At 35.0% G+C, this 17,749-nt stretch overlaps 1 protein-coding gene across 1 annotated transcript; it reads right to left on the bottom strand.

Annotated features, from left to right (window-relative positions):
• Positions 1–9,569: 9,569 nt before the first annotated feature.
• LOC100959656 (olfactory receptor 6C2-like) lies at positions 9,570–10,508 on the bottom strand. Its single transcript, XM_012805558.1, has one exon. The coding sequence runs from the start codon at positions 10,506–10,508 to the stop codon at positions 9,570–9,572; it is 939 nt and encodes a 312-aa protein (XP_012661012.1).
• Positions 10,509–17,749: the final 7,241 nt, after the last annotated feature.

Raw genomic sequence — 17,749 nt, 5'->3', positions numbered from 1 at the left:
TTATCAAAAGCTTTTTCTGCATCAATTGAGAGAATCATATGGTCTTTGTTTTTTAATTTGTTTATGTGATGAATTATGTTTATAGATTTACGTATGTTGAACCATCCTTGAGATCCTGGGATAAAACCTACTTGGTCGTGTATAATTTGTTTGATGTGTTGCTGAATTCTGTTGGTTAGGATTTTGTTGAATATTTTCATATCAATGTTCATTAGGGATATTGGTCTATAATTTTGTTTTCTTGTTGGTTCTTTTCCTGGTTTGGGGATCAAGGTGATGTTTGCTTCATAGAATGTGTTGGGTAGTATTCCGTTTCTTTCTATATTTTGGAAAAGGTTGAGTAATATAGGTACTAGTTCCTCTTTGAAGGTTTGGTAGAATTCTGATGTGAAGCCATCTGGTCCTGGGCTTTTCTTTGTAGGGAGATTTTGTATAGTTGATGCTATTTCAGAACTTGATATAGGCCTGTTCAACATTTCCACTTCGTTCTGGCTAAGTCTTGGGAGGTGGCGTGCTTCCATGTACTGGTCAATTTCCTTCAGATTGTCATCTTTCTGGGAACAAAGTTTCTTGTAATATTCACTAAGGATTTTTTTAATTTCTAAGGGATCTGTTGTTATTTCATCTTTACCATTTCTTATTGATGAGATTAGAGATTTTACTCTTTTTTTCTTGGTTATGTTGGCCAAAGGTTTATCTATTTTATTGACCTTTTTAAAAACCAACTTTTTGATTTGTTGATCTGTTGTATAAGTCTTTTGTTTTCAATTTCATTTAATTCTGCTCTAATTTTGGTTATTTCTTTTCTTCTCCTAGATTTGGGATTGAAATGTTCTTCGTTTTCCAGTTGCTTGAGATGTCCCATTAAGTTGTTAACTTCCTCTTTTTCCATTCTCTTGAGGAAGACTTGCAATGCTATAAATTTCCCTTTTAAGACTGTCTTTGCAGTATCCCATAGGTTCTGATAACTTGTGTCTTCATTATCATTTTGTTCTAAAAATTTGATAATTTCCTTCTTGATCTCATCTGATCCATCTATCATTCAACATAAGGTTATTTAGCCTCCACGTTTTTGTAAGAAACTGCAAATTCCTGTTGTTACTGAGTTCAACTTTTATTCCATGATGGTCCGAGAGGATGCATGGAACAATTTCTATTCTTTTAAATTTACTAAGGTTAGACTTATGACCTAAGATATGATTGATTTTGGAGTATGTTCTATGACTGATGAGAAAAATGTGTATTCAGTTTTGTTAGGATGAAATGTTCTCTATATATCTGTTAGGCCCAAAAGTTGAATAGTTAAATTTAAATCTAAAATTTCTTTGTTAAGCTTCTTATTGAAGGATCTGTCCAACACTGCCAAAAGAGTGTTAAAATCTCTTACTATGATGGAGCTGGGAGAAATAAAGTTGCTCATGCCTGTTAGAGTATCTCTTATAAATTGAGGTGCATTCTGGTTGGGTGCATAAATATTGATAATTGAGATCTCATCATATTGAGTATTACCCTTTACAAATATAAAACGGCCATCCTTATCCTTGCTTACTTTTGTTGGTTTTAATCCTATTGTATCTGTGTATAAAATTGCAACACCTGCTTTTTTCTGCTTTTCATTTTCCTGGAATATAGATGACCATCTCTTCACCCTGAGTCTATATTTGTCTTTTAAGGTAAAATGAGATTCTTGCATACAACAGATATTTGGTCCGAGTTTCTGTATTCAATCAGCCAATCTGTGCCTCTTTAGAGGACAATTTAAGCCATTCACATTGATTGAAATTATTGATAAGCCTGGTCAAATTTTGGGCATCAAGTTGCTCAAAAGTCCAGTAGACATTTTTAAGGAAGTTGGAATTTGATCAAAAGTTTCTGAGTGAGTTTACTTTTGTGGTGGAGGATTGCACTGGTCATTATGATGGATTGGTTTGAGGATTTCCTGAGGAGCTGGTTTAGTTATGGCAAATTTCTTCAACATGTGGATGTCATTAAAGTATTTAATTTCTCCATCATAGATAAACTCAGTTTAGCTGGATACAGGATCGTGGGTTGAAAGTTATTTTGTTTTAGGAGATTAAAAGTCGATGACCATCCTCTTCTGTCCTGAAAGGTTTCAGCTGAGAGACCTGTGGTCATTCTAATACTCTTCCCCTTGTAGGTTATGATTTTCTTACACCTGACTGCTTTCAGAATTTTCTCTTTCATCTTAACTTTAGTGAAGTTAATTATGATGTTCCTGGGGGATGTCTTGTTTGGGTTGAGTCATGCTGGGGTTCTAAAACTATCTGCTATCTGAATTTCAGAATCTTTTGGCATGTCTGGAAAGTTCTCTTTCATAATTTCATAAAGAAGAACCTCTGTGTTTTGTGAAGCAACTTCGTCGCCTTCAGGGATTTTTATAAGGCGGATATTAGTTTTCTTCGAATTATCCCAAAGCTCTCTGAGAGAAAGATCCATTTTTCCTTTCCATTTCTTTTCATCTTTGAGCTCTTGGATGTGTTCAAAAGCTTTATCTTCAATGTCAGAGATCCTTTCTTCTTCCTGTTCCATTCTGTTACAGGATGGCATTCTGAGGCATTCTATCATATTTTTCAGATCTTCAAGGACTGCAAACTCTTGCCTCAATGTTTCAAAATCTTTTGTCATTTTATCTTTGAAATCATTAAATTCTTGAGACATCTTTTGAATAATTTCTTGAGATATCTTTTGAATAATTTTTTGAAATTCTAATTCCCTCCTTTCTTCCATTCTGTTAATCTTATTTGCTACCCAAATTCTGAACTCAATTTCTGACATTTCAGCCATGTGTTTATGGATGGGGTCTTCAATTGCATCTGCCCCATTTTTCCTTGAAGGAGTGGATCTACTCTGGTTATTCAAGTTGCCAGAGTTTTTCTGCTGATTCTGCCCCATGCTGAGTTTACACTGTTTGGAGACCTTATGAGAACTGTTCAGTCAGTGACTGCCACCGGAGAAGGTGCCAGCTTCTTCTGGTTGCCCAGAGAGACAGGGTGTATCTGTCATCTTCTCCCAGTTCTCGGGCTCTGGGGCTACCAGGTGGCAGGAGAAATGGCAGCAGTGGTAGGGGGTATGTGCGCAGCCAGACCAGTCCCAGTTTGGCCCCACTGAGTGACCAGGGGATAGGGAAACGGCAACGTTGGGGAATGCACATGGCTGGATCTGTCTTGTTTTGGTGACCAGGGGGAGGGGAACGGCAGTGGTGGTGCTGGGAACATGGCTGGATCAGTCCTAGTTTGGCCCCTTGGGGTGACCCCAGGGCAGGAAAAAGGCGGTGGCAGCATGGGGAATGCAGGGCTGCAAGGCTGGCATGGTGTGCTTGGTCCTGTGGGTGGGGGGACGCTACTCTTGGTCCTCCTCTCACTGTCTCTGCAGGGAAGGGTGGAAGGGTGGACTGAAGATTCAAAATGGTAGTGGAAACTTTAGTTTGAGTTATCTGCCTGGCGATAGGGTGTTTGGAGTCTCAGCAGGGTCCCTCTAGGGGAGTAGACCCCACTGCCCTTAGCTGTCACATGTGGGGTGAGATAATAGGTCTTCAGTTCATCTCTCACCTGTATGAAGCTTACAGGAGTAGACAAAGAGAAAACAAAGAAAAATGCAGCTCTCTTAGGGGAGAGGATGGACACTTTTCCTTTGAGATGTTCCATATACCTGTAAGTTACACTCCAGGAGTTGCAGCTTGCCTCAGCAGAGGTGTCCTGCAGGTATCTTTATTTTTAATTTCAGGTTAATGTGAAACAACTAGGTCACAACATGTAAATTTGCTAGGTAGAGTCCCTCTTGTAGTTGTGTCCTGCACCCAAGGGGTCACCCGACATCCCTACATTGTGCCCATTAATGGGCACAACCCACAACCCCCCCTTTTCAGAAAACGTTTTTTGAAAACTGCTAATGTCCTTTGCCCACCTGTTAATGGAGTTATTTGCTTTTCTCTTAATGAGTTGTTTGTGTTCCTTGTAAATCTAGATATTAGTTTTTTTGTCAGATACATAGCTTGTGAATATATTCTTTCATTCTGTATGTTGTCTGTTACCCTTTCTTTTGAAGTGAAGAATCTTTTTATTTTAATTAAGTCTTATTTATTTATTTACATTTAATTTTGGGGTCTCTGTAATAAGTTCTTTGCCTAGGCCAATGTCCAGAAGAGTTTTTCCTAGGTTTTCATCAATAATTCTTATGGTTTCATGTCTTACACTTAAACATTTAATATATTTGAGTTGATTTTTGTATATGGTCAAGAAATAAGGATTCAATTTTATTCTTTGGCATATGGGTACCCTGTTTTCCTAGCTTTATTTGTTGAAAAAAGTATAGTACCCAGTTTTCCCAACTTTATTTGTTGAAAAAAGGATGTATGTACATCCTATAGGAAAGGTATCCTTTTCCTGAGTGTATGTATTTGTCTACTGTGTTAAAGATAATTTGACCGTGAATGTATGGTTTTATTTCTGGATTCTTCATTCTATTCCCTTGATCTATCTGTCTGTTTTCATATCAGTACCCTTCTGTTTTGGTTACTGTGGTCTGATAGTCAGTCTTAAAGTCCAGAAATCCCTCTCACTTTGGTTTTTTTGATTAGCATTGCTTTGGGTATTTGGGGTCTTTCTTGGATCAATATGAATTTTAGGATTTTATTTTTTAATTTGGTGAAGACTCACATTGGTATTTTGATAGGATTTGGATCAACTCTGTAGATTTTTTTTTGGCAGTAGATGTTCCTTTAAATGGTGTTTATTCTTTTAATACTTTTCCAGCTATTGTAAAGGAGATAAGTTCTTGAATTGGTTTTCAGCTGGTGGTTATTGGTGTATGAAAATTATACTGATTTTTTTATGTTGGTTTTGTGTTTTGAGATTTTACTTTACTGAATTCATCTATCGAACCTAGGATAGGATAGTTTTGGAGGAGTCTTTAGGGTTTTCTAGGTATAAGATCATATCAGTAGCAAATAGAGATAACTTCCTCTGTTCTGATTTTGATGTACTTGTGGTAGTATTGTACTGGACAGGTGAGCATGTCTCATTGCCTCCAGCACTTGAATGCCCCAGGTAGTGGGTGGGTCCCTAGAGCTTTAAGAAAGTCCTTATTCTCCACCAGAGCAAAGACAGAAGAAAAGTGAGGCTAGATAGGGCCAAGTTGGGTAAATTTGAACTCAGAAGAAGGGAAAATATGTAATATTTTCATATACAGAATTCATAGACAGAATTACTTTACTTTGAAGAACTGTTTCTGGCTTGTCCCTAGATGTGAATATAGACTAAAATTGTGCCTATGGACCAGAAAATTGCTATGTAACCTGAGCTTCTCATCATTCCCTGACCACTAAGGCATAATTTTGGGCATGTGTGGGAACACTTCATTACTAATTGGAAGATACATATACAAGATTGAGCTCAACAAGTATGTTCTGAAAACACAAATAAAGCACATGAGCAGGTGGCAATAGTACACTTATTTATTTGCAGTTTTTGGCCGGGGCTGGGTTTGAACCTGATACCTCTGGTATATGGGGCCGGTGCCCTACTCCTTTGAGCCACAGGGACCACCCAAATAGTACACTTATTTACATTGCTTTCCCTTTATTGCCCTCATAAGAAGTCCTCTATGCTCATTTCATCAAGGAACAATGTTTGAGGTTTGAATTATAGATGAGTTTGTTTGATATACTGAATATGGTTGTTTATTTTGCACATGGAAAGAGAGGTGACTTGATGTACAGAACTCTACTGGTTTGTGGACAGTGGATAATGATTTTGTTGATTGATCAGAGATTTATAAGGATTGTGATTATATAATTGATTACTAAACATTTTTGGGAAGAGCTAGGTATACATATAGAATTCTCCAAATAGGCACATAAGGCTACTGTGCTTGTCTTTTGTATGAATGCTCACTAAAGAACTACCTCAACAGAAGAGGAATATTATAATAAGATAAAATTTGTTCTGTGGTTGTCAGCTTCTTTTCCCTACAACTTCTGTTTTTGCTCAATGTGTTCATCAAAGTGGCAATGATAATAATAAGGAAAATTATGAATGGGCTCATCAGTACAGAGTTTTGCTTAACAAGGTTGATTTCATTAAAAGTACTACTGAATGATGACTCTATACTGCACTCTACCAATAGCAGAGACCAACAGAAAACCTCTTATATAGCAACATTTTCTTAGGTGATGAACTATCCATTGCATGAAAATATGATTACCTTAAACAACTTCCATCATGAAAGATACAATGAATAAGGTTGTGAAAACTTTCTTTCTGAAATAGATACTTATTCTGGATATAGATTTCTCTCCCTTCTATCAAGCTTTTGCCAAAATTACCATCCACAAACTTAGTGAATACCTTATTCACAACCATGATAATACATACAACAGTATTTCCAACAAGATAACTTGTTTTAGAGCAAATGAAATGTGTTAAGCAGCTCATGTTTGTGGAAGTATTCCTTTATCGCCCTAAAGCAACTAGCCTGAAAAAATAGCAGGATGTTCTTTTATAGTTACATGGAAAGTGATCACAGGTTGTGGGGGGAGGGCAATACTTTATAATGCAACAGTATTATCCTCTGGATGTGGTATATGTGCTGAATCGTTGATCACTATATTTGATATGCTATTTTTATCAAATCTGGATTTAAAGCTCTGAGGATCAAATTGTGGAAAATCTATTATTTTCTCTCAGTATGACACTATTGTGTGCCAGAAAAATTTTTGCTTGTCATTTAACTTTGGTGTTTGTGGTTTATAGGTCTTAGTTACCAAAGGAGGAAGGTTTCTAATCAGTTCATGCAGGAATAATTCCGGTCAACTAGAGATGAAACTACCACCTCCCTGATTTATGCTCATTGTATTATTGAATTAATAGGTGTGGAAATAGATAAATGTACTGACTGAGATAAATATTTCTGGTTATTAAAAAGAAATTACAGGGCAGGAAGGCGATGTTGTCTAGGAGACCTCTTCTTAGTCTTCTATTCTATGATAATGGAAAATTATAAGCCCAACATAGTACCACAGACTCATCAGAAGATAGTTTATGGCCAGGTGATATGTGAGATAAGAAAAAAAGGAATATTAAAATGGGAGTGGAAAGAAAATTTTAAATATCTGACTTAGCTACATGAATAATTGCAGAAATCAAGGTGATAATAGTTTTGATCATTTTTTACATAATCCACACAGACACTTGCACATGCTACTTTTAGTTTTTTCTCCTTTTTCCATTTCTCTATAGTATGTAAAGTGCTAATAACAAATAGTAGTTAAGTTACAAACTATCACAGGGAAGTGTTTCTCATCTAGAACAATAATGTGTACATAGTATAAATCAAATACTCAAAGAAGGGTAAAGTTATATGGGACTTTGTACATCCTCTTCTGAGGAGAATGCTAGGATGGCTTTGGTTGTACAAGAGATGATTATGTTATATTATATGTGTCAGCTTTCTTTTTCTTTATTGGAAATCATCATTAAATATAGTATAAAGAATAACAAATTGACAAGGAGTCCACTGTGCTGGATCATTCTATTGTTATATGATCCAAGATACAGTTTGAAAAAATTAGTTGTCAGCCATTAAAAAAAAGATGGAGATTTTACATCTTTTGTATTGATCTGGAGAGGGCTGAAACAAATTCTCTTTAGGAAAGTATCACAAGAATGGAAAACCAAATATCCAATGTACTCAATACTAATATGAAGCCAGGAGAAAATCTAATACATGTCCACATAAGAGAAAAACTCAATTCAATTCAAGTTAGTGGAAGAGGGAATGAGGAATGAGAGGGAAGGAAAGGAGGGGATTGGTGTGCTCTCACTTAACAGGCACAATGTAAGGGTGTATGGCACACCTTTTGAATACAGGACACAACTACTAGAGGGACTTTACCTAACAGATGCAAATATTGTAACCTAGTTGTTTGTACCCTCATATTAACCTGAAATTAAAAAAAAAATTAGTTGTGTGAGATTTGGAAGATGGAAGATAAGCCACGGTTGTTGCTTTTCATAAATCATGGTGGTTAATTATTGTGTAAGAGATTCACAAATGTCCTGCAATTTTCAGCTTGTTCATATCTGGGCTTTGCATCCAGCTCTCTTTTTGGATGGTTCACTCTGCTGAACAAAGGTGATCCCAGGATTATTCCACAGTGGCTCACAGACATCCTTGCAATTCATGACCAGCTCCTCCTGGTAATCCTACTTCTGCAATTGGCTTCATTTAGCTTCTCATGTTGCATACTCAGTGAAAACTTTGATCCTTCAAGTTCTTTTTTTCAGAAATATACTTCCTCAAATCCTTCCATAACTCTGTCTATCTTAATTACTATATTAAATCCCTTATACTATAACTAAGAATAATTCTGCTTCTTGATTGAAATATAACCTATACAAGGCATATTTTTTTAATCTCTTTTTGTACTTTGAAACTCATTTATTTGCCTTTATCTCTTATTTCATCAAAACCAGGTTGTCTTTAGTTTTCATGAAAAGAACAGTGTAGAAATTAGGGATGCAATATACAGAATAAGACAGAAGTACATATAAGCCTAGTTATATCATTGAAAAATAGCATAAACTTGACAATTTTGGTTCTTACAATTAGGATAATGAAAGTATAAAACAGCTTAAGTTGTGATACAATTAATGTGAGTGAAAAGAGATTCTGTAGATGATTATTTGTTTTGTGTTTACTACATTGTCTGGCATGCAAAGTCTTATTTTGTATTCAAGCACACTAATTTCTATTATTATCCCTTTTCTTTTTTACTTTATATTTTCGAAACATCAACCAGGTATATAATCTGAATGATTTTTATTGTTTCCAGATATAAATTTTTCAAAATATTGTCTCCTGTAAATATATTGCTTATATCTTTTCCAAGTTAGATTTCATTCATCATTAGCTATTCCTTTATTCAATTTAGGGTCATTAGAATTTATAATTTTCAGGACTTTTTTTCCATACAAACTGTCTATAAAACTGTATTTTTCCCTTTGGTTTTAGAGTCTTAAACTGTTATATATTGCTTAGATATTTGTTTTTCTTATATTAAATTTGTTCTTATTATTGTCTGATGGTAAGAGTGAAATTTATTATTATATTTTAAATCATTTTATAAGTATTTTAAAAGATTTAAAAAGAGCCTATTCAGACAGTTTTAATAATTTCCTGAATATAATTGTAACTCATTCAATTACATCATACTATTTAATTCTTTTTGGTTGTGTAAAGTAAATGATGCTAGGTGAGGGAAGACTTTTGTAGAAAGATATTTACATGTTCTCTTAATGAGAGACTTGCTCTGGTTGAACGTAATATGAAAGGAGTGGAGAAATGTGACATGTGTATAGTGAGATTTGGAAGATGGAAGATAAGCCATAGTCATTACATTGTTTTGAAAGCAAAACTCAAAAGCCTACTTGTAGGTTTACCTGCCTGGCCTGGAGATTAATAATAACAAGAGTAACAAACGACTTTAGGGTTTTCAGGAGAATGTTTAAGGTGTTCTTTTCTTCTGAGTGATTTATCAAAGCACCACAAACTTACTTGTGTGCTAGGAATGTAATCCGTTTGATGGTATCATTGAAAGCTTGTTTCACTTGCTTGTTCCTCAAGGTATAAATGAAGGGGTTTAACAAAGGGGCAACAGATGTAGTGAGCACAGACACTCCTTTATTAATGTCCACCTCTTCTTTGGCTGAAGGTTTGATATAGATGAAAATGCAGCTGCCGTAAGTGATGGAGACAACAATCATGTGAGAAGAACAGGTGGAGAAAGCTTTTTTCCTTTGTTGAGCAGAGGGGAATCTGAGAATTGTTTTGATAATATATATGTAGGAAAGAATCACACCTATTAGTGTTATAATGAAAGTCAGCACTGCACAAATAATAACAGTTTGCTCTATAAACCACGTATCTGAGCATGAGATTTTAAAAAGGGGTGCTGCATTACAGCCAAAGTGATCAATGATGTTGGAGTCACAGAATTCCAGCTGGAGGCCCATACCGAGTGGCGTGATGATGATCATCAGTCCAGAGATCCAGCAGCAGAGGATGAGGACTGTGCAGACTCTGTTGTTCATGATGGTCAAGTAATGCAGCGGTTTACAGATGGCCACATAGCGGTCATAGGACATGGCAGCCAGGAGAAAAAATTCTGTGGCCCCAAAGATTCCAAAAAAAAAAATTTGGCTGGCACAAGCATTGTAAGTAATGGTATTGTCCCCAGTTGATAAGCTGTATAAGAATCTGGGAATACAGACTGTTGTGAATGAGATTTCTAAGAAGGAGAAGTTTCGAAGAAAAAAATACATGGGTGTTTTAAGATGAGAATCTATCAGGGTAAGAATGACAATGGTCAGGTTTCCAGTTATGCTCAGAATGTAAGTCAGAAATAAGAAGATAAAAACCAGAACTTGCAGCTGTGGGTCATCTGTAAGTCCCAACAAGATGAACGTTGTTATTGCTGTGCGGTTTCTCATTATTACTTCCTGTTTCTTATGCAATCTGTGTGCATGCAGAGAGGAAGAAAGTGAACTCTTCTCAGTCACTGAAGGAGACAGAACGTCCAGAAAAAACAAATTCCAAGTTATTCCAAATTATTTCTGTCAGCCTTTTATTATGAATCCCAGTAAAATATACCTGATAAGAGCTCAGAGAAGAGCCTTGAGCTCTACATAATTCCTCTGTCTGTAGGAATCTCAATTATTTTGTTTAAATTTCTGTCTCTATTTCATGCTACCAACTTAAAAAAAAACCAAAATTAACTTGCTTTTTTGAAAATTCAAAACTCAAATCTCATTATCTTCAAACTGTTTTTTTCACTAGTGTTCAACACACACACACAGACACAAACAAAATTAGGGTATACAAGCAATGTTCTACAGTTTGGGGACTGTTAAGTAAAGGCATCAACTTCTTTTCTATTATTCACCTTAACTAAGGTTAGAATCCACCTAACTAGTGTGCTTTCAAGGTCATATTTAAATAAAAATTTGAAAGGTTAAGCATGTCTTGCTACTATCTGTTATACTTCTCTGTAATTTTTATGCTGTTTGTTGGTAATTCTCTATAGATGTACCCATGAATGACTGCCCAGTGAATTCTATTAATGCATTAATACCTTTCTTTCTCAAGTAATCATTGTCAGCCTTAAGATCAAATCCAAAGGATGTAATCCTGATATTACTCCATATTTTGCTGCATTTATTAATGTTTAACTTTAAAAAATACACATTTTGTAAAATGTATTGATTTTTTTATGATACCACATTCACTCCTTTCCTCCTCGTTTCTGGCTGCTTGTCTTAAAATTGCTCATGGTTCCACTTATATGCACATATCACAAATATATGCTACTCTACATCCTGCTTTATATTTTCTTGCCACTCTATACTTTCTCCTGGACTTGTAATTGGCTTTTCTGGTGCCTTTCTGCACCTGCATTCCAATATCTAGACCAGTCCCATATATCCAGGCAAAACCAGATATTTTTATTTTACTATTTAACAGACACTTCAAATTGGGCATTGAACATGTCAGCTCTACCTATGCAAGTAAAACATTTCTTTCTCAAGCCTATGAGATCTCCTTTCTCATATAACTAGAAAAATCAGTTACCACATTCATACTACACGTTCAATGAACGGTGCCACCAACCTTTGAATGGTTAAAGCTGAACACCTTCATTTCCTCCAATACCCTTTTGTTTCCGCTCTAGTGTTTAGTCAGTTGCCATTACCTTTTAATTCTATGCCAATTATTCTTTATTATTCATTCCAACATAATAAATCTCTCATATGGAGTAAAAAGTTAATCTACAAATTAATATACCTGTCTTGTCACAGAAAATGACCATACATTTTCCACACTGCATCTAAAATAGCTTATGATGCACCATCCTAAATTTTCCTAGCAGAGGTCCATTTCAGCTGAGCTATGCCATGTACCTTAATATTGCCAAATAGTAGCACTGGGTTTGTTGCTTATTGTATGGACCTGTTTCCCCAGCTATGAGATTGTTGAGATCAGTGTTTCCCTCATATACTACAGATTGCCAACAGGGAGAATTAACTTCACCATATACTTTTAACTAAATCTAAGGGATGATATAAGATTAACAAGAATTTTGAGGGGTTGTATATTATGAAACACTATGTGAAGACTAATAATTTATTCTTATGTTATTTCTTACGTTCTATTTTTCCTAAAACTGAAGAAAGTAAAAAAATTACAAAAAATTGCTGAGAGTCATATTACTTAATTTTGAGGAAAGTATAGAGAAGGCAATTTTGGGGGATAATGCTAGACTTGATTTTTATATTTCTCAAAAAATGGCACATGTCTCATACCAATTGAATTATACTGTTCTCAGCTAAAGTACAGACTTATGTTTTCTTAACCCCATGATACCTTTTGAATTGATCTCTTGCTAGATTCCTTGTACATGTCAAGCAAAGCTTTGCATACTTTAAATAGTACCTTTTCTGTGTGGACCATTAAAAAATCTGCTTCTGCTTCTGCTTCTATAATGTAGCCTAATTGCAGGTTTAGAATTATTGACATCCTCTAAGTTTAATCTTGACTCTGAGAAATATCTTATTGGTAAATTTATTTGATGGTTCCAGCAGTACTTTTGTTTTTTCATGTAAGTTGTCATTGTAAAGACAGTTTTATGCTGATAGGAGAGAGTTACATACAGAAAGCTTACATTATTTTTATTACTAAAAAAGTATAATTAGTATCTTTCATATTCTTTCTTTAAATCTTATATCTGACTTCACTTTTTCAATTTTGCTCCCAAAATTGCTACTTAACATCTCTATGGGCCATATAAATACACCTCTTAGATTCTGGAAGAGAATAAGCATCATTGTTCATATAATATTAACTATATTACCAAGAAAGCAAACTAAGTGATACAGACAAGATCAAAATACTTACTCTTATAATAGCCATTCAGGCTAGAGTTGTAGTTTAAACCACAAAATACCTTAGAGATTGGAAGGACTCATAATTGAGCAAGGATATTCTAATAGTGACATGGATGCATTTTATTCCCATGCTTCTCCTGAACTGCATTTGCAATCATAGACAGCTCTGGGAGTGAAGATGCAGAGCTACCTTGACATTCTTGACCCTTATCAAGGCGGGTATTATTTTTTCATCCTAGAATCTGCCCAACTTGAACAGCAAGAATACAGGATTTTGAAAGCTACACGGAAGAAAAGGCTAGTGCTCAAGGAAACTCAGAAAATTTCCCTGATTTTTAAGGAGTTGATGATCTGACCTGGTATTCTTTCGAGAGACCAGTTTTATTTCAGTACAATTTTCATGGTAAGAAGTCTGAAAAGATTCTTCTTTAGTTAATACAACTAGTGTTCTGGGATTAACCAATTAAACAAATGAAACTGCCTTTGGTGACATTGGTTCCAAGTTATTAATTAATTTGACATCTAATTAAGTGTGAAAAGTCAACAAAGCACTGGAGATAGCATCTCTGGGGACTGGAGGATACAGCAGCATAAACATGGCACCATCAGCCTTCTAAAGTTTTTTGCAAACATTTTTACTTTATTTTAATTTAAGTATAATCGATTGCTAACTGGGCAAAACCATTTTTCAGCTGTTTCTCAGTTGTTCATTCTTCATTTATGAATTGGACTACACATTAGCTGTACTGCTTTTAAGAGTTAGAATGTTGACCGTTTATCTTCTTTCAATTCATTTTTATACATTTGTATAATCAGTTGTATGTGTTTTAAACATTTTAAATGGTATGTAATATTTAAATACAATTTATAATATTTTGCTGTATGCATTGCTTAATTTATAATTTGTGGTAAGACAAGTAAAATTTTATAGTTTCTAAATTGGCAATCATTAAAAAAGTCTTTACCATCTTCTGACTAATATAAGCATTTGTTTCCATTTCCTTCTGGATATTTTAGCTTTTAATTTATTTGTATTTACAACTTTGACTATTTTAATTGTATTTTTCTATAAGGTAAGCTAAATCTAATTTTGCTTCTGCATAAGTTGTCAGTATTTCTAATTCCATTTATTAAAAGTACCACCTTATTCCTCCTGATAGATTCTTTTGCCTTTAGTTTGGAAAAAATTTTATTTAAACTATTATTTCTTGTACAATGTATAAAAATATATTTTCTTTTATTTTAATCCAAATTTTACAGAATTTGGAAAACATGGTTAGGGTTTGGCTGTTTTGATTGTATTATTGTTGATAGATAAGGATTATTTTATGTTTACATATATTTTTGTCTTCCTAAGCCTCAGTTTCCTCATGATTTCTAAGAATTTGAGCAGCAAATAATTATCAGAACAAAACTGACATTAAGACTGAGCTTTCTTAATCTTTCCTATAAATCTTTTTTTATTGTTTCAGGTTAATTGAGGGTACAAAGAATTGGGTTACAATGTTTATATTTGTTAGGTAAAGTCACTCTTATAGTGTGTCCTGCCCCCAGGAGGTGTGCCATACACCCTAACATTGCCTATTAAGTGGGAGCACTCCCCTGCCCCACCCTCCTCCTCTCTCCCCGGTCCCTCATTTCCCCACCCCCTACCTTGAATTGATTTGAATTTTTCTTTTATGTGGGTGTGTATTAGATCCCCTGCTGACTTCATATAAGAATTGAGTACTTTGGATTCTTGCTTCTTCATTCTTGTGATGCTTTACTAAGAAGAATGTGTTCCAATCCCACCCAGGTTAATATAAAAGATGTAAAGTTTCCATCTTTTTTAGTGGCTGAATATTACCTCAGTATACATTTACCACAGCTTGTTAATCCATTCCCGGGCTGGTGGGCATTTAGGTTGTTTCCACATTTTGGCGATTGTAAATTTTTCCTATAAATCTTTAACCTTCTCTTTCCTTGTCTCATAATCTTGAACTGTTCTAATATTAAATTATCTGAATAGGCTTAAGCTAATGTGTTCTGATATTTTTCATTACTTTGAAAAAACAGATCACCTGACTGAGATCATTACTTTGAAAAAACAGATCACCTGTCTTTCCAAAGAAGTGGAAAGACAATGAATTCTGGATGCCTTCATGGTCAGGGCACTTATTATCATGCTTATAAACAGGTACAGCCTGCCTTGGCTTTGCTCATGAATATAGCTTATTCACAGGTCAGATGCCCTAAAAAAATAATTTGGTATTAACTATGAATTCACCTAATGAAATTTCTGAATTATTTCTATATGAGGATTTAAAAAGGAGATTATATAACGCCCCCTCCGCTCCACAATAGATACTTCTCTAACTTGGAGTTATTTCATCACTTTTTAAAATTTTTTTCTGACAGTTTCAAAATTTAAAGTATTGTTTTTTAGGATTAGTAAATCCTAAAACAGTCACTTCAATTTGACTGCTTTATAGAAAAATATGTATATGTAAATTAAAAAATTAAAAAAGTTTTAAAACGGAAAGTGTCATACCCACTTTTTGGACAGTAATTCATGGCTTCTGTTCACAATTTCACAACAAATGTCCTTAGTATTTTAGTGGAGATATGTATATACAGTGGCCATGTTTTTTCAGAAACCCACATTCACAGATACCCCGGGAAATACAGAGATCTTCAATGCATTTTATTCAAAGATCCCATCACCAGATATTGTTTCCCATTACAAAGTTAGAAAATAACATCTTTAAACTTAGTAGCTGAAGGGAAAGTAAAGATTGGGACAGAGAAAAAGGAAAGCCAGCAAGTGGTAAGTTATGGAAAAGTCGATGACCTGATCTTTTCTGGACATGGAGATACAGAGTCCTATAAGTTTTCACTAACATCATACCATTTATTATGTTTGCTGACTATGTTATAGATGACTAGGGATCAAGTCCAGATGGCAATAATAAATAAAATGGTTCTTTGTGATTACTGTATACAGGCCACTAATAAATCTTCTGGTAATGAACTTTTGGCACCCACAAAAATGCAGGTAGCACTTGGAAAGTTTCCTTAGAGACATGAAAGTTTGATAGCATTAAAACATAACAGGAGCACAACAATAGTATTAAAATGACAAGACAAATCCCTGTCTTCTCTTCCAAGGCACGTGAATATAAGAATTTGGGTTTAACACTCTGAGATATCACCTAACCCCAGTAAGAATAGCCTATGTCACAAAGTCCCAAAGCTGCAGATGCTGGCATGGATGTGGAGAGAAGGGAACTTTTACATTGTTGGTGGGACAGCAAACTAATACAGCTCCTTTGGAAAGAAGTATGGAGAATCCTCAAAGAAGTCAAAATAGACCTTCCATTTGATTCCACAATCCCATTATTAGACATCTACCCAGAAGAAAAGAAATCATTTTATCCTAAGGACCTTTGCACTAGATTGTTTATCTCAGCTCAATTTGCAATTGCCAAGATGTGGAGACAACCTAGATGTCCACCAACCTATGAATGGATTAATAAACTAAGGTATATGCATACCATGGAATATTATTCAGCCATGAAAGATGGAGACTTTATATTTTGTATATTAACCTGGGTGGAGTTGAAACACGTTCTTCTTAATAAAGTATTGTAAGAATGGAAAAGCAAGTATCCTTTGTACTCAATACTAACATGAAGCCAGTAGAAAAACTGATACATACCTACACAAGAGAAAAACTCAATTCAATTTAAGTTGGGGGTAGGGAGGAGGCAGAAGGGGGATTGGTGTGTTCTCACCTAATGGGCACTATATAGGGGTACATGGTACACCTACAGGATGTGCGACACACCCACCGCAGGGACTTCACCTAACACATGCAAACATTATAACCTAACTGTACCTTCATATTGATCTGAAATGAAAAAAGAATTTGGGTTTTAATTTTTAACCTTTCAGAACCAAAATTTTAAATCTTTTGTGAAGGAATGTACACACATCTCTGTGCACTCACCTGAATATCACCATGAATTTTCAGTAGCTAAACAACTAGTCATCAACAGCCAGATGAGGGAACATTACATTACCATTACAACTAGTCATCAGCAGCCAGATCAAAGAACATTACATTACCATCACTGCAAAAACATCTCTAGTGCTTACTTCATCAGACAGCAATTAATCCTCCTTCCTGCCTCCAGCGAAACCACCACCCTGATTTGTAATAACATAAGTTTCTTATTCATGTTTTGTGCTTTATACTAGGATGGTCATATAACATGAAAGCAGGAAAGTCTGTGTCTGATCTGGTTTGTGTCTGATCCTTCACTCAATAATAAGTAGCAAGATCCTTCCATGTTGCAGTATGTACCTGTAGATTATTCTTTTCTTGTTTTTACATTGTCCTTTAGGTAAATTAACTACATTTTATTTATTTATGGTAGTGCTTTTCTGCCTTTGTGCAGTTTTGGTTTATATTATTTATGAATAGTGCTTGTGGGCTTATTATAGAATAAGACATTTTGTCTCTTTAATTTTGGTGTGGTGAGTTTTTATTTTTTGCCTTTTTGAATTAAACATTTTATTTTGAGACAATTGGAGATGCATGACCAGTTGTAAGAAGGAACACAGAAAGAACTTGTGTATCTTTTACCCAATTTCCTCTTCTGATAACATCTTCTAAGACCATAGTACAGTCTTAACCACAGGAACATTGACATGGATGTTAGTGCAGAGAAGTTTCTTTATCATAAGTTTTGTTCTTGTTTAGCCACCTCAACCTCCATTTTCCCCACCTGCCCAATCATGGGGATTCA

Source organism: Otolemur garnettii, unplaced genomic scaffold (genome assembly GCF_000181295.1).
Source record: "Otolemur garnettii isolate 467f Iridium unplaced genomic scaffold, OtoGar3 scaffold00043, whole genome shotgun sequence".
NCBI classification, from domain to species: domain Eukaryota; kingdom Metazoa; phylum Chordata; class Mammalia; order Primates; family Galagidae; genus Otolemur; species Otolemur garnettii.
Note: the sequence above shows the minus strand (reverse complement) of the source record. Positions and strands in the feature narration are given on the sequence as shown.

Bases quoted from the DNA above. Each gene is read 5' to 3' on its own strand.
- LOC100959656 (XM_012805558.1), bottom strand. From the start codon at position 10,508: ATGAGAAACCGCACAGCAATAACAACGTTCATCTTGTTGGGACTTACA.